General features: G+C 35.3%; 1 protein-coding gene across 2 annotated transcripts in view; it reads right to left on the bottom strand.

Annotated features, from left to right (window-relative positions):
* Positions 1–25012, bottom strand: part of LOC123248492 (krev interaction trapped protein 1) — an 89383-nt gene that overhangs the window by 47709 nt on the left and 16662 nt on the right. Inside the window, exons 8-16 of one of the 2 annotated variants that reach the window (XM_044677281.1) lie at positions 24497–24640; positions 19577–19733; positions 18976–19083; positions 12146–12302; positions 9306–9457; positions 6833–6999; positions 6278–6365; positions 5018–5224; positions 434–550 (exon numbers count right to left, since the gene is read on the bottom strand). In XM_044677281.1, coding sequence (XP_044533216.1) covers positions 434–550; positions 5018–5224; positions 6278–6365; positions 6833–6999; positions 9306–9457; positions 12146–12302; positions 18976–19083; positions 19577–19733; positions 24497–24640 — 1297 coding nt within the window. Of the gene's footprint in view, positions 1–433; positions 551–5017; positions 5225–6277; positions 6366–6832; positions 7000–9305; positions 9458–12145; positions 12303–18975; positions 19084–19576; positions 19734–24496; positions 24641–25012 lie in introns of those variants that run through there. The other variant, XM_044677282.1, reaches the window with a different exon arrangement.

The following is a 25012-nucleotide window of genomic DNA, read 5'->3' as shown; positions in this document are numbered from 1 at the left end:
TTATCTATGAAAAGTGGCCCAGATGGATGAAGTTAAAGGTTTGATGGGGTTCAGTGGATTGAGACTGAGGCCCGGAGACTGGTGTTTGTGGATTCAAATCTGGCCTCAAACGATTTAATCCTCATGGCCTAGCTCTTATCATTCTTCTGCCTCAGAACCAATATACAGTATTGATTGTAAAAGGAAGGTAAAGGTTAAAAAAAAAAAGATAAATGGAATTAAAAGGAGTTAAAGGCAAGCTCCAGGCTTGCCTTGTCTTAAAAAGGATAGAGCTCCATGGGTTTAAAGAAAGGTTGCCTCTCCCTTGGCTTTTTAAACATGCCATTACTTTAAGCAATTATATCGAGGGTTCTTCTTAAAATATCATTTTACTTGAAAAAGAATGGGCTTTAACAAATATGGTCATTTGGTTCTATCCAACATCAATGCCTACCTGTTTGGTGTGTACTATGAAGCTCATTTTATTTTCCAGACTGTGAATTTGAAAGCAGGTATCAGCATCTCCCAGCTGCCACATAAAGCAACCATACTTGAGGCTAATGAGTAAAGTCTGTGACAAAATCAGAAATGGTCATTGATTTCGGATGATATTACTGGTGATAGCCAAAGCAGCTCTATCAGGCCCAAGTATTTGATTATAATAAAGACCATGCTATTCCACAGTAAGTTCTACAGTTAAAAAAAGACTTATATGAGGTGAGAAATAGAAAGCATTATATTGTTTTGTCATCTATTGTGATTAGATCAATGGCTGCATGTAAGTGATTTTTAACTTGTATGAATACATGCAAACTGAAGTGAGCAGAACCAGGAAACCAATGTATATAGTACTGGAAAAAATTGATTATCAACTGTGAAGAAATAAACTGTTATCAGCAAAGCAGGTTCCCAAGATGTCTGCAAGGGACCCGGTTTGAAAAATGCTATCCCTGGCCAACAAAAAATCAAAGCAAGCCATCTTCTACTTTATTTCCTTCAAGAGTATTTTACTACATATGTTATATGTGTCTTCTGTCATGACAGAAGAAATATGTAATACATGAAAACATTGGTATAACCTATCAGATTACTTACTACTTCAGGGAGTGGGGAAAGGAAGGGAGAAAATCTAAATATTAAAGCGTCAGAAAACAATTGTCAAAAATTGTTTCTACAAACACCATTTAAAATCACTCTAGACAATATAAAATACTTAGGAATCTATCTACCAAAAAAAACACAGGAATTATATGAAAACAACTACAAAACACTTTCCAAACAATTAAAACTAGATCTAAACAATTGGAAAAACATTGATTGCTCATGGGTAGGACGAGCTAACATAATAAAAATGACCATTCTACCCAGATTAATTTACCTATTTAGTGCCATACCTATCAAACTATCAAAAAACTTTTTTACTGAATTGGAAAAAACTATGACAAAGTTCATCTGGAAGAACAAAAGACCAAGAATATCAAGGGAAATAATGAAAAAAAAAAGTGAAGGAAGGGGTCCTAGCAGTACCAGATATTAAGCTATACTATAAAACAGCAGTCATCAAAACGGTATGGTACTGGCTAAGAGACAGAAGGGAGGATCAGTGGAATAGATTTGGGGTAAGTGACGTCAGCAAGACAGTATATGATAAACCCAAAGAGCCCAAATTTTGGGACAAAAATCCACAATTGGACAAAAACTGTTGGGAAAATTGGAAAACAATATGGGAGAGATTAGGTTTAGATCAATATCTCACACCCTACACCAAGATATTCAGAATGGGTGAATGACTTGAATATAAAGAAGGAAACTAAGAAAATTAGGTGAACATAGAATAGCATACCTGTCAGATCTATGAGAAAGGGAAAATTTTAAAACCAAGCAAGAGTTAGAGAAAATTATAAAATGTAAAATAAATAATTTTGATTCTATTAAATTAAAAAGTTTTTGTACAAACAAAAACAATGCAACCAAAATCAGAAGGGAAACAACAAACTGGGAAAAAATCTTTATAACAAAAAACTCTGACAGAGGTCTAATTACTCAAATATACAAGGAGCTAAATCAATTGTATAAAAAAATCAAGCCATTTCCCACTTGATAAATGGGCAAGGGACATGAATAGGCAATTTTCAGATAAAGAAATCAAAAGTATCAATAAGCACATGCGAAAGTGTTCTAAATCTCTAATAATTAGAGAGATGCAAATCAGAACAACTATGAGGTATCACCCACACACCTAGCAGATTGGCTAAAATGAAAGAAGGGGAGAGTAATGAATGCTGGAGGGGATGTGGCAAAATCGGGACATTAATGCATTGCTGGTGGAGTTGTGAACTGATCCAACCATTCTGGATGGCAATCTGGAACTATGCCCAAAGGGCTATAAAAGAATGCCTGCCCTTTGATCCAGCCATACCATTGCTGGGTTTGTACCCCAAAGAGATCATCAGACTTGTATGAAAATATTTATAGCTGTGCTTTTTGTGGTGGCAAAAAACTGGAAAATGAGGGTATGCCCTTCAATTGGGGAATGACTGAACAAATTGTGATATATGCTGGTGATGGAATACTATTGTGCTCAAAGGAATAATGAACTGGAGGAATTCCATGTGAACTAGAAAGACCTCCAGGAACTGATGCAGAGTGAAAGGAGCAGAGCCAGAAGAACATTGTACACAGAGACTGATATACTGTGGTAAAATAGAATGTAATGGACTTCTGTACTAGCAGCAATACAATGACCCAGGACAATTCTGAGGGATTTATGGTAAAGATGCTACCCACATTCAGAGGAAGAACTGCAGGAGTGGAAACAGAAGAAAAAGAACTGCTTGAACACATGGGTTGAGGCGGACATGATTGGGGATGTAGACTCGAAACTACCACACCAATGCAACTATCAACCATTTGGAAATAGGCCTTGATTGATGACACATGTTAAAACCAGTGGAAATGTGTGTTGGCTATGGGAGGGGGCGAGGGGGTGGAGTTGGGGGCTGGGGTAAGGGGAAAGTAAAAACATGAATCATGTAATCATGAAAAATTTTTCTAAAAAAAAATATTTAAATATTAAAAAAAATTTGTTTCTACATGTAACTGAAAAAAATTAATTAATTTTAAAAGTGATCTTTAAATTATTAATTCTAAGAAATGGACATATTAACAAGAAATATTCATTTGATCACTGATTTTTAGGAGAAAGTACACTGGAAAAAAAAAAGCATGCTTTCCTTTCTGTAGGATTAATAGTTTATCCCTTTGACATTAACTGTTTTTCTAAAGAGCCACAAGGATTCTTTGATCACAATGTTAGAATGCAAAGGTAACAATGGGATACATTTTGCTATTTTAGTGAACTTAAAATGATTAGTTTATGAAAATTCTATGTCCCTTTTAACGTATGTGTCATTACTTATGCATTATGTGTAGCATGACTATTTTTTTTTAATTTTTTTTAAACCCTACCTTCCTTCTTTGAGTCAATACTGTGTATTGGCTCCAAGGCAGAAGAGTGCTAAGGGTAGGCAACGGAAGTTAAGTGACTTGCCCAGGGTCACTCAGCTGGGAAGTGTCTGAGGCCGAACTTGAACCTAGGACCTTCCGTCTCTAGGCCTGGCTCTCAATCCACTGAGCTACCCAGCTGCCCCCCCCCCCCCCATGAGTATTCTTAAGTACTGAAATACCATGGAATAAATAGTTAAGGCCCCTTCCTCCCCTTAACAATTCCCTAAAAACAGCAGAAAAATCAGTTCTGAAAGATGAGCTAACCATTTTGGAGAAGACCATTTTGGCCTTTGCTTTAATAATAATTTTTACAGAAAGTTAGCTATTTGAAACTGATTAAAAAAGTTATTAAATGTACATTCTTTAATTTATATTTAAAACTGAGACTGGTGGCCTACCACCATCATGGACTTTTTCCTAGAAAAAAGCTCCAAAGAAATGCCTAAAGTCAGAACTAATTCTCCCTCTATACCGGCACCTTGCTATACTTCCATCTACATTCTAAATAGAGTTCTAAAGTGATAAATTTTGCATGATAAAGACTACAATCCTCTTGTGGATTAATAAGCAGTCTTTTAAAAGCTATTAAAGCTGAAGTACTTATCACTCTGTGGATACCCAGGCTATCAAACTGTCCAAACTTTGCAGGGTTGGTATCCAAACAAAAGACATACAAGCCATTAATAGGCCTTGGCAGACCTGCCAGAGTCTGTCTGTATCCCTGAAACAGATTCAGCCTTTGGGAACTCAGAGGTGTCTTTCTGCAACAAGGCAGCATCCGAATAGGCCTCTTGAAAAAAAAAAATGCATTTAGAGCAGTATGAGAGTAAAAACAAAACAACTGACAATCCTTGAACAGCAGGAAAAGGTTAAATCATACCTAGTATATTCTGTTTAAGAAGGACAACTTCTATACACTAAAAACTTGACATCATTTTAGAAAGGTTTCCATTTTTTTAAGTGGGCATTTTAAAAATTAAAAGATATATCACTTCTGGGAACAGATTTCATTTATCTGGAAAACTGGCTTATTTGGAATTCTTTCTCTCCTTTCTCTCCAAACATCAAACTGCTACTATAAACTAATTTGATAAAAGTTCTCTTCCTAGACAGAGCTAAATTATGTAAAGAATTTAAAACTAGTTCTTAAAACTTTGGTTTTAATTAAATTATCTACTTCCTACTTTAGCGTCAAAGGCAAAACAATATTTTCCTTTAAATATATTTGTGATTAAAGAAATCAAAAAACAAATTGAAAGGATTTCTTATAAAAGATGATGGTGCTATTAATTAGAAATAGGCATGTGCAATGACTAAATTTAGAGCTTCATGATGTGTATTCTAAAAATTAGCTTTCTTTGCCTCATGGGAAAAATGCTAAGACTGGTAAATGATTTGACATTCTTCAAAGCTTAAGCCTTTATTGGGTGATATTGGGATTTTTTTAAGTTAGCCTATTTACTGTTTTAACTGGCAAGAAAGGTAGGTCCTACTTCACAAGAACTGTCAAAAACAACTGACTGAATATTACCTTAGTTTCCATATTGAGGAGATGTAGTCCTTTTATGTTCACTCCTACATAAACCCGAATGACTTTATGGCTGCTGGAACTTGCTTTTGTAAATACTTGTCCTGTAAAAAAGGCAGCTCCATATGTAGGAATTTCCCAGCAATTCTGTAAGAACATGCGCTGAAGGTGGTGCATTTCCTTACTGACACCCTCGCTTGTACTAAGATTCTAGAAGCAGAAATGAAGAGGGGAAGAAGAGTAAATAATGATTAAATTCCAGGGGCAGCTGGGTGGCTCAGTGGATTGAGAGCCAGACCTAAAGATGGGAGGTCCTAGGTTCAAATCTGGCCTCAGGCACTTCCTAGCTGTGTGACCCTGGGCAAGTCACTTGACCCCCATTGCCTAGCCATTATTGCTCTTCTGTCTTAGTACCAATATACAGCAGTGATTCTAAGATGGAAGGTAGAGGCTTAAAAATTAATTAATTAAATTCCACAGTTCTAACCACCACATTACACTGCCATAAAGAAAGTAATTTCACATAACCAGGACTATTTTAATTTGAAAAACTCATTAGTGTTTTGAAGATTTACTCAGATTTTGGTTTTAGATCACCTAATAATGACCCAGAACTGTTCTTTTCTAACAATAAATTTTAAGAGAAATATAAGAAAAGTTACTTCATATCTAAAAACATATTTCCTTCTAAGATATTTATATTGATGGGGTCATGGATTTGATTGGTGGGGATATCCTCTCCAACAAAGCAATATAATTGATATGTCAAATGACAGGGTTCAACTAGATACCTGTGAGGTCCCTTTCAGCTTTAAACCTAAGACCCTCTAATCCAGTGATGGGCAAACTACACCCAGCAGGCCAGATGCGGCCCCCTGAAATGTTCTATCTGGCCTCATGGGACATTATTCCTAATCTGACGAATACAATGAGTAGGATATAATACAATGACACTTGGAAAGAGTTGCCTCAGAAACAGACTGACAGATGAGCATTTCCTTTCCTTTGGCCTCCTCTTTAAAAAGTTTGCTCATCACTGCTCTAACCCATTAATCACTTCTATTTAATTCTTGTGAAACAGACTTACAGTATTAAAAAACAAAAACCTATTTTCCCCACAGTTTATCTCAGTTTCAGGAACAGCATCAATAGATTCCTTTCATTTTTTAGTTATAAGATTAAGAAAAATATTTTAAAATTCCAATTTAATAAGATACTAAGTATTATAGATAAGAGTTTTAAATATTTCTAATAAGTGTTTACCTTGTATTCATGAAGTATTCTGTTTGTCCAGTGAGGGGCCTTACTTTTCAATTTGGTGACTGGAACTATGGATTTTAGATTTTCTTCACTATAACAAACATACCAACACATGTTAAGTAAATAATTTAAACAGCAGAGTACAATGATTCTGTTAAATGTATGATTAAGATTTCAGGAAGAAAACATTAACTTCAAGCTGAATAGCTAAATGGAATGTAAAAAAAATCCTATAAAATGTAATCTTCCATTTTTTCCTTTGTAGTCCTAATATATAAGTACAGTGCCTGAAACATGGGGAATACTTGACAGATGACTGCTAACACTACTATTCACTTCTGTCGATAGGTCCCTAGGCACCGCCTCACCCCACCTCTGCCACCATGGCAGACACTGCCTAAACTCCAATGGGTATTTAGTTGGTCTAGTCCATAAAGCCACATAATTCTGTACCAAACCAATTTCTTAAAAAGTGCTTATGGAAATTATTAATAGCAACTGGAATATGTTTAATTTAATTGGTATATCACTACATAATAATGTTATTTAAGCACTTACTTGAGGAAACCTTGTTTGTGTTTTTTACTTTCATAATTCCCATAAACTATCTGCAGCAGTAGACTTGCCAGTGTTATCAACTTGGCATCAGGAGATGTATAAAAGCCTTTCAGCAAATTGTATCTGGCTTCATCAAAGAGAATAAGAATGGCCAGTGGGTCTTCAATCTTAATGAGGAAAAATAATATGATTAACATACTATGTTTTCTTACTACAAAGTCAGCATAACTTTTCACTCTCTTAATGGGGAAAAGATAAAGTTACAATTTGAACGTGAGTGAGTTATTGCTAGTGAAATGAACAATGAGGTTACAAATATGGATGATTTCCAACATGTAAATTCATCCCAATGCTTTCGCTCTGCTTTTCTAACATGACATCATATTTGTGCTTTGCCTATCATTAAAGCTTTAGAGTTTCTAAATGTATTATTAAGTCAGCTGTAGAAATATTTCTTTTTTATTCTTCAAAATAGGCGAAACTTAAATATTTCACAAAGATTGTCATTTATAATAGTCAAAATAATGGTTGTTTTTATACTGTACTAACAAATTTAAATATCCATTCGTTTGAAATACTTTTATCTAGGTAGCTGGTGGTGCACAGAGTGCTGGACCTAGAACAGGAAATCCTGAGTTCAAATATGGTCTCAGATACTAACTAGCCATGTGACTCAGGGAAAAATCATTTAAACAGTCTGCCTCTGTTTCCTCATCTGATAAACATGAATAACAACAGCACTTACAACCAAAGTTGTTGTGGGGACTAAACGAGATAAAAATTGGAAAGCACTTAGCATAGTGTCTAAGCTATTATTAGCTTAGCTAATGTTAATAGTCTATATGAAAAAGTGTTTTAAATATGAACATATGTACATATCACTGTATACACACATATTTTAAATTTGCTGACTCTGTAACTTTACATGGGCTTTCTCTCATCTCTGGAATGCCTTCTGTCTTTTACCTTCAAGGCCTTTTGGAATCTCAGGCCCTCTTACAGACCTCAGGCTTTTCCTTTCACACAAAACCTTTCCTGGTCTTTTTCCTGGCCTCCCATTCTTAACATCCAAATGCATATAAAGGTGCTCTACAAGTATGAGCGTTTATCAGAATGCAAACTTCTTAAGGGCAGGGCCTGTTTCATCTTTATCTCTATATACCCAGAGCTTTCCACCAGAGTGCCTGGCACATAGCAAGAGCTTAATAAATGCTTACTGAATTAAAAAACTATAGATATATATCAACAATGTAAAATCAGACAATGTAAGCCATAACAATTAAGTAATTCAATTTCGCTCTTAACCGGGGATAAATTTAAGTAATTTATGGATTATCCATGTCATCTTCTGCTTCTTCCTCCCACTGTAATTAAAAACTCTTAAAAAATCATACTTAGCAGCTCTGGTAGGAAAAAAGATTGAAATTTCTAGATTATGTATGATTTCCATATATCTATGAAACTTCTTATTTTGTTTCTCTAGTCAAAAGCTGACAGTTTTTCAGAGATGACATGAGGATTTTTGAACACTGCTGATATATCTGTCTTTATGTGTAAATAATACTCTCTTGGGCAGCAATATGAGAGTAATTTTTTTAAGTATGGAAAGGTAGTGAAACTTTTATGGCCTGATTTTTTTTTTACTCTACTTGCAAAAAAGAAATGTTTTAATGGAAATATCTTTAGAAAAGAGATGAAGAAATCTGGGCTGCATTTTTGCTGCCCTGATGTTACTCCATTTCCATAGGCACCACCTTTAATCAGACCCTCATTACCCATCTTGATTTGCCTTCTTGTGGATCTTAGTATCAGGCTTTTCTTTTGCCCTAAACAGAACAGTCAAAATAATCTTCCTTGAATGCTATTTTAAAAACAGCATTCTTAATTTATAAAATTCTATTTAAAAACATGTAACAGCTTCTTGTTCCATATCCTAATCTCTGACCAACAAGGAGGCAGTTCACTAAACAGACACCATCCACACCGATCTAGCTAACCTCCTAACTAATAAAGAGGGATTCTCTTCTATGGAGAAGAAAACCAATGGCTGTCAAGAATCCTCTGCAAACAGATTTTGACTGTTTTTTAGACACAGAATTTCCTCCATCCAGAAAGTATCTATTCACATCCATTAATCTTTGTCCTAGTCTTCCCTTTAAAACTTATCTCAAGGAAATATTCTCTGGTCAGATCTACAAAAAGTATTGGTACTTTATTCTGTAAGTTCTTGGGACATCTATACCAGTGTGCACTGTATTAATTGATAAATTGTTTATATGGTAGTTTCATAATTATTTTCAAGGACTTGGAAGTATTAATTCTATATTTATATTCTGTTTACCCAACTACCTCAAAGCATCTCTGGCTAGCTCCTGTAAATTTTCCATACCTGGTACAGTGTGCTATGGAAGTCGGTAATCAATCAATATAACCATTCAAACAGAATTACTGAAATTAAGATGTATAAGCAAACCTTTCTCTCAACTTCCAGTGGAAGTCTCACATCTCTTCTTAGGAAAAGCTGCGGTGTTTCCCTTTGAGGATCTAGATTTGTCAATTCATTCAAGATTTCTGGCCAGTCGCGAACATGTTGTAAGGGTTTGTGATAGGGCTTCAGCTGAAGGCCTGAAAAAAACAACTTTCCTCTTATAAACAATTACACAATAGTGAATCGATCACCTCCATTCATAGGAACTACAAAGCAAACAGTTACATCTAAATACTAAATTCATACAAATTAAGAGACAATCCTTTTCTTTTTAGATATTAATATTTAAGTATAGAGTTGCTTCATTTTAATGCCATCTTAAGAATAATTTGAAAATGTCTTAAAACAAAGTAAGATCTATGAAATTTAACTAAAATCCTTAATTACCTCAAAACACTTTTGATTATATTCCAATTGATAGATTTCACAAGAATCATCAATTTTAGATTGTAGAGAGATCATGTAGTCTCACTCTCTCATTTTATAGGTAAAGAAAGAGAAATGAGTTGTCCATAGTCACAGAGCTCAAGTGAGAGCTCTGGAACGAGGGCCCAGTTCTTTGGATTCACAATATAATGTACTTTTAACTATATAACCAATCTAACCCAATTCAATTATTTCTCTCACATAGCAATTAGACTTTGATTACTTTTCCTTTGTGGTAAAAATATGCTCAATCTAATCAAGTTTAAAACTGTATTTTGATAGAAAATGAATAAAAATGTGGCTATGGAAAATTGGAAAAATGGAAAAGTACTTCATAAGGTACTTCATATATAAATAGGTAGAACAGAAAATCTAGATAATAGCTTTGGTGCTTCTGTCTTTAAAAGCAGATGTCTTCCTTAAGCAATCTTTGATGTAGCAAAAAGAATGCTAGATTTGAGAACTCAAATCCTGGGTTGTTAACATTATCTGGGTGACCAGGGTCATGTCCCCTCTACCTCTTTGGGGCCTTAAGTTTTTCATCTATAAAACAATGACTACACAATACCCATCTGTGTGTATATACACATATAATTATAACAATATATAAAATGTATAATATATACATATATTATATATATATATATACACACACACACCTCGCAGGTTTGGTGTGAGGCTCAAATAAGACAAAAATATAAGCAGTCCCTAAGAGTCAGCTATTATTAACTGTGAAACTCTTTATGGGATTTTGAACTTAATTAATTTGGTAGAAGGCACTTATTACTTGAAGATTTAGAATTATAGAAACTTTTACTGAATTGGTACATTTCCTGATTTATCAGCTGTGGAGGCTAACTTGACTTGTTTTTTCCCCATGAGTGCTGGGCTACATGATTAATCTATCAGCAGGAACGAAGGCAATAATAATGGGGTCACCAGGATGGGGATACACACCCAAAAGGCCTTCAATAAATACCTGCAAAGTTTATCCCTATGAGCAGGGCTGTTGTTGAGTTGGCTGTCTAGCTCTGCCATGGGTGGCAAAACTAAGAAGAGAATTTGTTCTTTGCTTTCCTAACACAGGGAGAAAAAAATGTGATGTGGTAAGGAAAGAAATGAAAAGAAAGGTATCTTCTCTTGATTTACAGATGACTGGGCCAGCTAGCAAATATGATAAAATGAGATTTCCTAAGGGTTCATTTTAAAATTAGAAATATGATCTGTGTCTTTTTTGTGTACAGCAATATGTCTGCATTCTGAATATAGTAACTGAAAATATGAAGAATCATAATTTCTTCCCAGTGAACCATATTTTTATTTACTAGTATTCTAAATTTTGTTATTATGTTTTTGCATTTTCTATATAGCCAAAAAAACTTTGACTTTTAAAATGGACTTGGTCTGACATTTATATCAGATAGATGATCTGATTATGAATAATATCAATAACTATAATCTTAGTAATGTGCTGTATTTTCCCTCCATGAGTGTCACTTAGGTTCACATCTTAAGCAGTGAAAATTTTTCTTGCAGTACCACTTTACATATACAAAATATATGAAAAATGTTTGGCATGTTATTACATATTTTATACAGACTCTTTGAATAAGTCTGTGCATGCATATACACACACACACACACGCACACACACTCAGTATAAGACTGTTCAAAGGGAAAACACATCTTCCTGATCATGTAAGCACATTCTTTGTACTCAAATTTTTTTCTCCCTTTAAATCCAAGTTTTACCTAAATGAAAAAATCTCATTCTACTAGTGATTTAGAAACACTAGATTGTATTTTCTTGTTAGTCAGAAGACATTTCTTTAAAACTTCTGAAAATTTCTGCACAAAGCTCAATCTCTTCAGGAAGAGATAGTTTTCACTTTCAGCTCTTTATTTCATTCAATATTAATGCAACTTCAAAATTCTGTGTCTTGTAAAAGAAAAAGCAATCTTGTTTCTTCCATTTCTATCAACTCTTCCCTAAACAAGGGGATTATAGGATTATTCAGTAACTATAATGCTAAAAGACATATATAATTACTGCTAAATAAATGATAATGCTAAAAGAGTATTTTCCTTCTGAGAAATCTGTAATATACAAACATAAGCCTAATTTTTCTCAGTAATAACTAACTATATTTTATTTCCTCCATTTTACAGATGGATAGCTTCCTAATATTAAAAATTTTACCTAATCTTAAGAAAATGGATAAGCACAGAACAAAAGAAATGGCAAGTAAGAGATGGTTCAAAGAACAAAATAAAGCTATAAGATTTTAGAAATATTTTGAAAATGTTGGATTTTCATTTTGTAATATAGTAGCCCCACAAAGCATTATTTTGAATTTAAGTTATCAACAATATTCACAATATAACAAAATTCTTCTTACTGAGGTTCTCTGAACAGATCCATATAGTGAAATACTGTTGTGTTTCATGCGAGAGACGCATTCCTTCCATAATCTGCTGTACTGTGGTATTATTTCCATGTTTTAGTTCAACAGAACGATATGATCCATCCATTCGGTATATCCGTACCTTTTCATACTACAGTAAAGAATGAAACCATTTGCTATGTTAAACACATTTCTCGAATGTTTATTTAGACTGGTTAAAGTTCAAGTAAGGATTTGCTAGCTACATTTACTGATAATTATCCAACAGCTAAAACCTCTAACCATTTATATAAAACTTTAGAATATAATGAATGAACTTTGTGGCCCAAGAGTTATCGAGTTATCCTAAGAAAGTGGTTCATTTTTCATGTAAGTAAACTTACATGGACAGAAATTAATTTTGGTGACCATTACATATACTGCTATGGGAAAGACCCTTAGAAGAATTGAAGTAGTTCTCATAGTCAATAAAAGGGTAAGAAAAGTGGTACTGAGGTATGTGATAATTAGATTAAGTCTACCTGCCCATCTTTAGATTTAATCACCAAAGGTAAGAGCACCTCCAATTCTGGGAGGTCCATAGAGTGGGTGATGAATCAGAATCAAATGACTGCCCCCTAGGCAGTCCTAAGAGAAGTGTCTCTTGTGATTGGACACGCAAACTAGGAGGGAGGCAGAGGAAGTGACGTGTAAGTGACCCCTTTAAAAAGAGCTCCTCAGTCAGCTGGGCTCAGTCTTCTAGCTCTTCTTGTTCACTGCTGGGACCTGGAGGAGTGCTGGACCTGGAACCCTGAGACCTTGGTGAAACTGCTCTTAAATCTCTCTCTTAGAACTATACGTGGTGAGTAAAGAAGACTGACTCCTTTAACCTTCCCCTAAAGTTACTAGCCTGTGGGAGGTTCCCTTGAATGGGAGACTCCCTTGTGGCTAAAACCCTTGTTAATTGACTTTTAGGCTCTGGCTAGGCCTCTGAAGCCCTACTGGAGGAAAGCCCAGACTTAAATATAAATCTCTTATTCTACCCTCTTCTCATCTCTCTACTTCCACTCTCTCCTATATTTTGTAAATAAACTTCCATAAAAGTCATTCTAACTTGAGGTTATTCTTAATTGGGGATTGATAATTGTTCAATCCCCTGGTGACCTAACCTTTTAATATTCACCCAATCAAAACCCCTTTTTGCCCATTACAGGTATAAGCTCAAAAATGACAGAATGATATCTGTTCAAATTGAAAGCAAACCATTCAACATCACATAATGCTGTGCTCTAACCACTGAGCCTGAAGAGGTCAAAGTTGATCAATTCTATGAAGATTTACAACATATTCTAGAAATCAGATCCAAAAAAGATGTCACATTCATTATAGAGGATTGGAATGTTAAAGTAGGCAATCAAAAGATAATTGGAATAATAGGCAAGTTTGGCATGAGAGTATGAAATGAAGCAGGGCAGAGACTAATAGAGTTCTTTCAAGATAATTCACTGGCTATAGTAAACACTCTTTTTCAACAATCCAAAAAATGACTCTCCACACAAACATCACCAGATGGTCAATACTGAAATCAGATTGATTATATGCTTTGTAGTCAAAATAGACTATATAAAGAAATTCTAAATAGTCAGTTAAACAAGACTTGGAGCTGCCTGAGCTTCTTTTTGCAAAACTCAGACTTAAATTGAAGCAAGTAGGGAAAACCATTACAACATATAGGTATTACCTAAATGACATCCTTTATGAATATGAAGAGGGATGATCAAAAGATTTAAGAGATTAGATACAGTAGACAGAGTTCCTGAAGAACTGTATAGACAGAAGCTTGCAACACTCTCTAGGAGTAACAACAACAAAAAAGAATCCCAAAGGTAAAAAAGAGCAAGAAAGCAAGATGGCTCTTAAGGTTTTACAAATAGTTAAGAAAAAAAGGAAAGGGAAAGAAACTGAATGCAGAATTCCTGAGAACAGCAAAGAGAGATAAGAAGGTTCTCTTAAATGAGTACCACAAAGAAATAGAAGAAAACAAGAGAATGGGAAATACAGGAGATCTCTTTAAAAAATTAGAGCTGTTTTTCATTTCATGTAAAAATGGGCATGATAAAAGGCACAAATGGTAGAGACTTAACAAGTAGAAGAGCTCAAGAAGTGGTGGCAGGAATAAATAGAAGAATTATAAAAGAAAGATCTTAACATCATTTATCACCAGTATAGTGTGGTTACTGGTCAGATATCCTAGAGAATGAAGTGAAGTTGGTCTTAGGAAGCATTGCTAACAATAAGATTAATGGAGGTAAAGGAATTCTGACTGAGCTATTTAAAATTCTTAAAGTGTGACACTCAATATATAAGTAAATTTGAAAAACTCAGCAGTGGTCGCTGGATTGGAAAAGATCAATCTACATCCTAATCTTGGAGGAGGGCAATGCCAAAGAATGTTTAAATTACTGAACAACTGTGTTTATTTTACCATGCCGGCAAGGTTATGCTTAAGATTCTGCAAGCTAGGCTTCAGCAGTAACTCAACCAAGAAATATCAGAAGAGCAGGCTGGTCTACCAGAGATCAAATTGCCAACATTAGCTAGATTATAGAGAAAGCAAAAAAAAATTATGGAGTTCAGAAAAACATCTACTTCTGTTTTAATGACTACATCCAAGTCTTTTGACTATGTGGATCATGACAAAATGTGTTAAGTCCTCAAAGAAATGAGAGTACTAGATCATCTTACCTGTCTCCTGAAGAACCTGCATGCAGGCCAAGAAGCAACAGATAAGGCTGACTATGTAACAACTGATTGGTTTTAGACTGGCAAAGGAATATGACAAGGCTATATATTATCACCTGATCATTTAACATATTATCATGTGAAATGCCAGCTCAATGAATCAAAAGCCAGAATTAAGGTTCCCAGGAGAAATATCAACCTCAGACAGATATGTAGATGATACCACTCTAATAGCAGAAAGTAAATAATTAAGAAGCCTCTTCATGAGGGTGAAAGAGGCGAGTATATATTAAAAAAAAAAAAAAGGTGGCTTGAAGCTTAACATAACAATACCCTAAGATCTTGGAAACTGCTCCTGGTAAATAGAGAGAGAAGAAACAAAAGTGCTAGATTTTATACTCATGGGCTCAAAGATCACTGTAGACAGCAATGGCAGCCATGAAATTAAAAGTTGCTTGCTTCTTGGAAAGAAAGCTATAGCAAACTAGCTTTTTATTTCATCCCAAGAGCAACTACTCCAACCTTCCCTTCTTTCCTCTTGCCACCAACCCTGCTTCTGACCTGATACTTACAATAGGTGATATAGTTTACTCTGTAGAAAACAGTATGGCCATGGGACATGAGATTCCTCAGCACTCCCGACCCCATCTACATTCTCAAAATCTCTGCTTCTTTCCTCCCTCTCATTCCCTCCACTTGTAGAAGAAGTTCTACTGTCCTGAGACAGGATGTCCTGAGAAAGGGTGTCCTAAGTTTAGCATGGAAGGGTAGAAGATAGATAAGATGGTAGTTAGGCCAGAAGGATCATGGCGTAGGGAACTTTGTTAGAATCGGAGAGAGCTGGACACCTTTGTAGCAATATAAGAAAGAGCAAGTTGATAGAGAGAGATTAAATACGTAAGAAGACTCCTGAAGTGAGGTCAAGCAGGGACTTTGGTAGAATGACACTAAGACTACCTTTAGGAGGGATTAGCCTTCATGAGAAAACTTCACTTACAGATGTGTTAGAGAGCTACAAATAAAATTATTTTATAAGTTTTGAGGGGGAAAAATGTTACTGCAAAATGAGGATTGGAGCAGAGAAAAGGTTAAGTGTGGTGGCATTTGATATGGTCTTTAAAGTATGGATGTTCCGTAGGAAAAGGTGAAAAAGAAGAAATAGCCTGAGCAAAGACATGGAAGCAGGAAAATGAAAACCCTAGGGAAAAACACAAGTTCCTCTGAATTTGCCTTTTTGGCACTAGGTGGCGAGCTCATGCCACAGCAAACATGGTAAAGACAAGCAGCACTGAGTGAACCCAAAAAGGCAAATTGAAGAGAACTGTAAAAGATGAGAGTTGTCTCCATTTTTTTCCTCTGGCAGTTTCTCTGACTTCTCTTTTCTCAGGATCCAATTTTTTTTAAATGTTTTAATTCTTTAAGATATATAATGTCACTACCCCATGACAGCTACTTTGTGACATTACATATATCAAATAATTAAAATATTAGAAAAATGTATTTTTTAAAAGTAACAAGTGTTTTTTTTTCCTCCTTCCTCCCCAACCATGTAATGTGAACTGTAAAGTCTCATCTGCAGATAGGTGTCCAGTACCCTGGGCTCCCAATGGTGCGATGCAGGGTTCACCCCTCCATGTCATAACTTTCCAGAACAGCCAAAGGGAGATGCCCATTTTTGGATAAAAATGCCTCTCTCCTTCTCTATGAAATATATGTTATATCACAGACTGATAATGCAGAATTAGCTCATGCTGTGCTAAAAACAGGAGTCCATTTTAATCCTAACAGTGATCTCTCCATGTTAAAATAAATCCTACATATAAGGTATTTGCAAATAAGAATGGTTGTGGAGGAGGACTAAAGAATCTAGAGCTAGGTGGGGAAAAAAAGTGTCAGAATGTTTCAGAGGGCTACAAAGAAAGAAACGCCTAGAAAAAGCATCAAAAACCAGAATTTCTTAGCAATGTTGGGGGAGAATATGGAAAGGAAAGAGACTGATGCCCTGAAGAAACAATAGCTTGTGAGGGAACAACAGAGTGATGAAAGCCCAGCATGGGTACACAATACTCCTGTCACATGGTAGGAAACTGAGGAGAAAATGGACAAGGGTAGCTGGCATGAGAAACTACAGAAGACGTCCCAAGGATGCAAAGGCCAAATATCACTTTAATTCACCACTAGTTACATTACTCTAAATTCTCTTGGATCCTTGACTTTATAATATTCTAAACAGAGAACTGGGGCTCAAGCTCAAACATGTCCAAACCCTGGTAAGAACTTGGGGTTCATCATGGTAACACACATGATAAGTAGAAGAGCCAGGATTTGAACCAGGGTTCTTTCAATTCAGATTTTAAACCCCTTTTCTGGGTCACATTGCTCTAATCCATGGGTAATTTCTGCTCTTTGTTTAATGCTTGCCTGAACTAGGCTACTCAGAATCACTCGAAAAAAGTCACATGTCTACACTCCTTTCATCTATTACAAATTCAAGGGATGCTATAACTCCCAAGTCAAGTTAGTAATGTATGATAAAATGATGTATGATAAAAAGAATGCTGCATCTGTGGGGAAAGTATATATTTAGGTGTGAATAGAGGAGTATAAATTGGAGTTAGAAACATCTATAAGGCAAAGAAAGAAGTGCAGACAAGCCTAATTCAGAAGAGTGGACCTTCCACAACCATTTCCCACTCTTCCCAAATTCCAAATAGAATGCAACTAGATTCAGTCCATGATCTAAATAATTAGAATTCTCCAATGTGGGCTCTGGACAGATGATTAACTGCTTCATATTACTTGTTATGCTTTCCTTAAGACTCTGTCTTCCCAGATGAATTGGGCAGGAGACACATTTTATTCTGAATCCTTCAAAACAGCAGCAAAATGCAAAGCAACCTCCATAAATACTTGTTAATTCAAAAGACATAAAGACTGGGTTGATAATGCTGAATATAACAATTTGAATATGGGTTTTCTTTAGAAAATTATTTTCTAGAGTTTTTCAAATGTTTTTTAATATAAAAATCTAATAACATCATTCTAAAGCATAACTGTTTCCTTTAGTTATTAAATAAACCTTTATCATACCACTATAGCTATGAGATATATATTGCTATATATACAAGTATATATATATATATAGACATGCCATATTCCTTTCTCAGTCTTAAGCCAATCAATCGTTCCATAGTCAGCATGTTCATTATCACTTATCTGAGGCTCATTAACAGGTTGCATTGGGACTTTTAGAATAGCAGTATCTTTATTTTCTTCACAGGGTGATAAATTTATCAGCCCCAGAAACACTAAAGGACAAGAAGTTTAGTGGTCTATATTGTTGGAGAGAGTACCCACAATGGAAAAATTTTAGGTTCTTTAAAAGGTGTTTAAGAAATACTGTAAATTCAAATTGCAATAAATTTCAATCATTTCAGCAAAATAATTCATTAAATAGCAATATATATCTCTAGAACCATGCAAAAGATAAAATGAATAACTATTGTTCTTTCTAAGAAACAATTAAACACAATAAAACCTACCTAATTTGTTCTACCTAATGTTGGTAAGCTGCCCTAAATTAATGAAACTAATGAATTAATGAAAAACACAAAAAAAATAAACATATAAGCACATGCAGTGACTTGAGATAGTCTAATATAGTATTGCTCAGTAGAAATCTTAAGGAGCAGGTCTTGTTTTAATGAAAATATAAAATTTTTTGAAGCCCCTTAAGTGGCCACCTAAAAATAATGTTGATTCTACCAAAAAATAAAAATCCTCTAAATAGTTTAAATAGTCCTACAAATTTTATGCTTCTGATTTATCCTATCATGGAAAAAAAGGCTTGCCAAATAAAAGCAAATGTCAGTACAGCTGGAATAATCACAAATATGGAGTTATCAGAGTAATTTAGTGAGTTTTTACTAACCTCTAAATTCTAATCACCCAGCAGTAATACCTTGTCCCTTGCCTCGAACCAGAAATTTGCCTACTGATGTACTGGCTTGCCATCAATACTCTGTGCTATCATGTCAAAAACTTGTAAGTAACAGGTGAACTTAAAAACATACAATAGATTAAAGTTGTTTAAAAACTCATACTGGCTTATTGATGGCTTCCTTCAACAGTTTTGCAGTCTCTTCCCAATCATTCTGTTTGTTCTCTTCACAGACATTTAACGGAGACCTTCCTTGCTGGTCAATAATGTGCTACAAATAAGAAGGAAAAGAAAGGAATTGCAAGCGTCATAATCAGCATGCTATTTTCTAAGTAGAAAGTTCATTAATAATTCCTAGAGTTCCCACAATACTGTTTATTATGCCAGCAGTCTGTCACTCTAGAAATTTTGAAGTAATACTTTGTGTATATTCAATACATAGTCAATGACTAACGTTCAAGAACTTCAGTATCTTGTTTTCTGATTATAGACACAACCAATGTTTTACAAAGATCATTTTATTTTTCTTTGAAGAAACATTAAGATACATCCTAGAAGCAAAATGAACATTTTATATGAAATTATTAGGATATTGGTTCAGTTCTTAAGTATGACAGCAAAACTTGCATATAAATATTGTTTTAGTCTACATTTATAAAATGACAAATACCTCTATTACTGTTTAGACTCTTTGAAAGGCAATTTAATGTTGTGGTGTTATTACGTGTAATCACTATTTTTTAAAAAGGGAAAAAGCAACTTACTCTATCCACTTCTGGATGATTTAGAAGGATTTGCACTATTTCAACATGTCCTCCTCCAGCAGCAAAATGAAGGGGAGAACTAAGTTGCCCATTTAAGAGGTTTGGATTACACTTTCCTTTTTCTAACAGCATGCGAGTAGCCTCAACTTTTCCATACCTACAGAAAAAAGAACTTATTAACTAAAAAAAAATTACCTGTGATTTATTTTTTTAATCCTATTTTTAGACAATATTCCAAAGACTGCTAAGGTTTTCTAGGACATATAACAAGGGATTAAGACACTGACGTAAATGTGTACGGTGGCAAGGGGTTTCTTCTGAGTAATTTTGGTTCAAGTTGAGTGTTTCTATTTCTGATGAACTGGGAGAAGACAAAACTTTCTATTGAAATTGGGCAGGGAGAGGGAGAAGTACAAAGTAAACGAAGTACAAAGTATACGAAGGTGTAGATAGAAAAACATGTCAAAATTTCTAAGTGAGGAAATTCAAGATAATGAACAATTAAGTGCTCAATTCAGTAACTGCAAAATAACTGCAAGAAAAGAAGTTAGCCTCAATAATCTGATCTAAATCAGAAACAACAAATGAGACCAATAGGGTAAAAGTAAAAATCAAATCAATAAATATTCATTAGGCTCCATATAAAACCCAATGGAATTGCTCATCAGCTCCAGAAGCGGGGAGGGAAAGAACATGAATAATATAATAATAAAATATTCCAAATTAATTTATTAAATAAATAATTTAAAAATATTAAAATTTTAAAATATATATTCATTAGATGCCTATTATTGCAAGATACTTTTAAAGAACAAAGAGATAGAAGGTATGTATAGCCCTTTCCCTAATGGAATTCATAATTTGGATGAGGAAGTAAGGTATAATCATAAGAAAAATTAAGCTATTCAAAGTTTAATAACAGCTCAACACAACAGTATAGGAAATGTTAACAGAGTACAAAAAGTAATACAGGAGTTCAAAGAAGGAAGAAATTAGTTTAGGATAAGGTAGTCAGGAGAGGTTTTTCTAGAAAAGGGGAAAATGAGAAAGGAGATGGACATAAAAAAACAAAGGTGGGAAAAAAGTGATGAGTTTGGCCATAGTGAAGAGTCAAAGATAAGTCTGAAGAGAGTGCTCTGTTCACAATGACTGCTAGGGAGTGTACACTTCCTCAAACCACTTTTCTCATAGCTACCAAAATCATCTTCCAAGATACAGGCCTGACCCTGTCAAGCCCATGGTTTCAAACCTATTACCTTTAGATAAAACATACCTCTTCACCTTACTTAGAAGACCCTCTGCAATTAGACTACAACATAGCTTTCCAGTCATTTCTAGGCCACCCTAGCTAGGTTCTAGTACAACCTGACTACCAGCTGAACTGAACCTGATGTACCTTCTCCTGCCATTGCCAGGGCACCTGCATGGGCATCCTTCATATCTGAAGCAATCCTTCTCATCTTTGCTTTTCAGAATCTTTTATCCTTACCCTGAGGTTCAATTCAGGTGCTAGCTACTCATTAAACTTTCCTTTATCTATGCAGCTCAAAGGGTTCTCTCCCTTAACTTTCTGTAGACCATTTCTTTTTGATCTCTATCTTATTTTCATTACACTCTACCTACTCTCTACCTTGTACTGTACTTATCCGAGGCACTGGCTAAGTCCTTTCCCATGTCAACTTATCCCCCTTTCCCTGGTGGAATAAAAACCTTTTGAGGGCAAGGACTTACGCTAGTTTTTTTAAATCTTTGTCTACCCAGAAATTAGCAACATGCCTTATAAGAATTCTAATGAATCTGTAATCTCATTTCTTTGGGAATTCTCTCCAGGGATGCAGATTGCCACCCATTCATCCTGCCTATCCTGTGAGACTTTTGTCTATGCTCTGTCCAAAGTTGCCCTGGGGAGTCTACCCAATGAGTTGAGGTGTTCTTTACACTTTCTTCACATCCCAAGTATTCTGGAAGCCTCCTTGTCATCCCCTGATGTGGCCATGTGACCAGCCCATCCTCTCTTCCTGTTATAAAATTACTGGATGATACAACTTGAAGGCCAGTTCTTTCTCATGACACCTCATCTGTTCTATGTTGGGAGTACCCTGCTCTCAGGGTGAGCACCATGAACAGAACCTTTTTCTCTGTCTTCAGGGTGACTCATCTCTGGTTCTTTGAAGGAGTGTTCCAAATCTCTTTGCCATATGGCAATACCAGTAAAATGTTAGTACTAAAAAAATCAGGCCTCTGCTTTCATAGGAATTTGGGATCAATAGAAGCATTTGCAATTTCCTAAAAGCAATCTCTTTTTCTTTTTTAATTCTAGACTTAGCTCCCTGTCCATCTATGTAACTGAATATGAAGAAACATTCTTCATCCACTTGGTCCTCCCTGTGTGGATGGACATGGCCCAAATTGTGATGGATCATAGATCTCCTCCAGAAGACTTTGAAATGCCTTTCGGTCTCTTGAACATCTATCTACCCTCCTCAACATGGATTCTGCCCTGGATCTCCTCCATTCCAGTGCTGAATAAACACATATCTCAATATCAACTTCTTTGTCTCCATCCCTCTCTCTCCCCTGTTAGTTGATGCTTATTGCCAGAAGATTACTGAACAGAGTCATTTCTACCGTTATGTCTTCCAAGGAATTTTAAATAATTTAGTTACAGTAACATTTTTATTACTAAATCAAATGCTTTGTGAGGAGAGATCTTTATTCTCTTAGCCAAACTTTTAGAATAGATTCAAATTTTAAAACAAGCATTTTTAAATGTACCTACTTTGTGCTAGGAACTGTGCTTACCAAGTTTACAAATGTTATTACATTTATCCTTACAACTCTAGGAAGTTGGTTCCATTATCATCATTTTACAAATGAAAAAACTGAGGCAGGGGGAGGTTAGGTAACTTGCCCAGGATCACAAATGTATGAGGCTGGATTTGATTTCAGGTTTTCCTGACTGCAGTTCTGGCACTCTGTCTACTGTAACGCTGAGCTACCTTCAGTATTTCAACAAATACTTTAAGTGGCACAATACATATAGCTTAGTCAGAAACAAGCCTCATATGATTTAGCACTTCAGTATTTGCTGAAGTGGCCTTATTAAAAAGAGCATCTAAAAGAGGAAGGACAAAAATGGTTCTTTAGCTAAGGGCGCACCTAGATCTTAAAAGCTGTTTCTCCTATAGCCCCTCTCTCAGCACCTTCATCTGCACTTATAGGTTCCATGAACATTACTGTGTAGAGTCCCTGATCTATATGACTCTGACTTTTCAATCTTTCTGAGCCCTCATATTGATTCAGATGCCAAGTCACATTAATTCAATCTCCACACCAATTTTTGTACCAGATTTCCTTCTTTCCATTCATGATAAAATCACCCTTTAAGGTTTTTATCACATCTCTTCTATGCGTCTGCAATGGATTTATAACTGGGCTTCCTACTTCATTACTCTCCTCTCCAATCTATCTTCCATACAACTGAAAAACAAATATTCCTAAAACACAAATTGTACTGTCAGTCCCCTTCTCCAAAAGCTCCCGTGGTTCCCTACTGCATCTTGGATAAAATAAGGCCTCTTCCATTTGGCCTTTCCCAATAGGGATCCAGACTCTCTTTTCATGCTGATTCCATATTATTTCCTCTTACACACTTTTTATTCTAAGGAGGTAGACCTACTTATTATTTCTTCTACACAGCATTACATTTTCTGATTCTGTAACTTTACCTGGGATGACTATCCTCCATGTCTGAAAAGGCTTTCACTTCTTAGTGTTCAGAGCTTCTTTCATGGCTGAGCTTAACTACCAGCCCTGACAGGAGTCCCTTTGGATTCTCCCAGGTATAAGATGTATACTTTCTTCCTTCATAAGCTCCTTGTGGGCACAGATTGTTTCCTTTGTGTTTGTATGACAAAGCTGAAGTTGTGATTTTACTAGAGTAGGGATTCTCTGCGGTAGAAACTCCCTCCACTGAGGCAGATCAGCAATTCTCTATAATTTTCAGGCTTGGAAAGTTACCTGGGACACTGAGAGGTTAAAAATTGCCCTCGGACACAGAGCAATTATGTGTCAGAGGCAGAACTTGTCCCCAGGTTGTCTTCCTGTTTGTACTTCCAGTTGTTAGGTCAGTCTTTGCATAAGTACTTTGCAAGTAATAAGTACTTAATAAAATGGTTGTCTCTGTCATTCTCACATTCATCCCACTACATTCAGTGCTCTATCCAGTAGGCCCCATTGCCAGAAAGAAGGATGGGAGATGAAAGAGAGAGATGCCAAGGCATCAAGTTTTATACTGGTTGAAAATTGTCATTTTCAGGCAGCACAACCTTAGCAAGAAGAAAAGTTTCAATATTTTAATTTCTATAATCTCTGAAGGCTTTATTTTTTTTAAACTGTATGCTCAATGGGAGAGAAACTGTCTTATAGAACTGATTAAAAGAATATGTATAGGGGGCAGCTGGGTAGCTCAGTGGATTGAGAGCCAGGCCTAGAGACAGGAGGTCCTGGGTTCAAATCTGGCCTCAGACACTTCCCAGTTGTGTGACCCTGGGCAAGTCACTTGACCCCCATTGCCTTAAAAAAAAAAAAAAAAAAAAAAGAATATGTATAGCAGATCTTCCCTAGAAATAAGATATTTCATCAACTTTTCTTGTTGATTAAAGAGGTAAATATTAAAACTCCAACATTTATTACTGTCAATTAGTTACAGTATCAGACATACTAAGAATGTGAGGATATTTTGAAAATATAAATTACTCAAAATCATGATTGGTGTCTTTTGACTTTTTAAATCATTACATACAAGTACCAGATATCATAGAAATGAAACAAACATTAAACAACTATAATTGAAACAACACTCAAATCACAATAATAATAACATAGGATGTAACATCATTTTTAAAGAAAAATACCTACCAGCATGCATAATGAATAGGTGCCCAGTGGTCATTATCTAGCTGGTTTACTGAAAAACTATCATTGAGAAGACGGTTTAATAATTCTGAATCTCCTTCACAGGCACTTCGATGAAGAGGGAAATCATCTACCCATTGATGTTCCCTGATCATGATAAAAGAAACGCAAATCAAAATGTACTTTAAAACAAAATATACTCAAACTACTAATACATATTAAAAATGAGTTTTTAAATTTAAGCAAAAGAATGACAATCTCTATGTGAATATTCACAAATATTTCATACATTATGGTTTAATGGTTATAAGTGTTCCTTTTCACTGATGCAGACTGCAGCCCTTCTATGACATAGCAGATAATCCTCCAGATTGTTTGAGGGGGTAAAAATGCCACCTTGTGGCCAACCTGTTAGGCTGGTCTTTTGGTGACAAAATTTATTATCAGACCCATTCTCGAAGCCTTTCTGGTTTGAGAGAACCTACCACAGCTTGTGTTTCATGGGCATGGGATTCAAGA

This window comes from Gracilinanus agilis, chromosome 5, assembly GCF_016433145.1.
Source record: "Gracilinanus agilis isolate LMUSP501 chromosome 5, AgileGrace, whole genome shotgun sequence".
Classification (NCBI taxonomy): Eukaryota; Metazoa; Chordata; class Mammalia; order Didelphimorphia; family Didelphidae; genus Gracilinanus; species Gracilinanus agilis.
The sequence above is the reverse complement of the archived record's forward strand: the minus strand, read 5'-3'. Positions and strand labels throughout refer to the sequence as shown.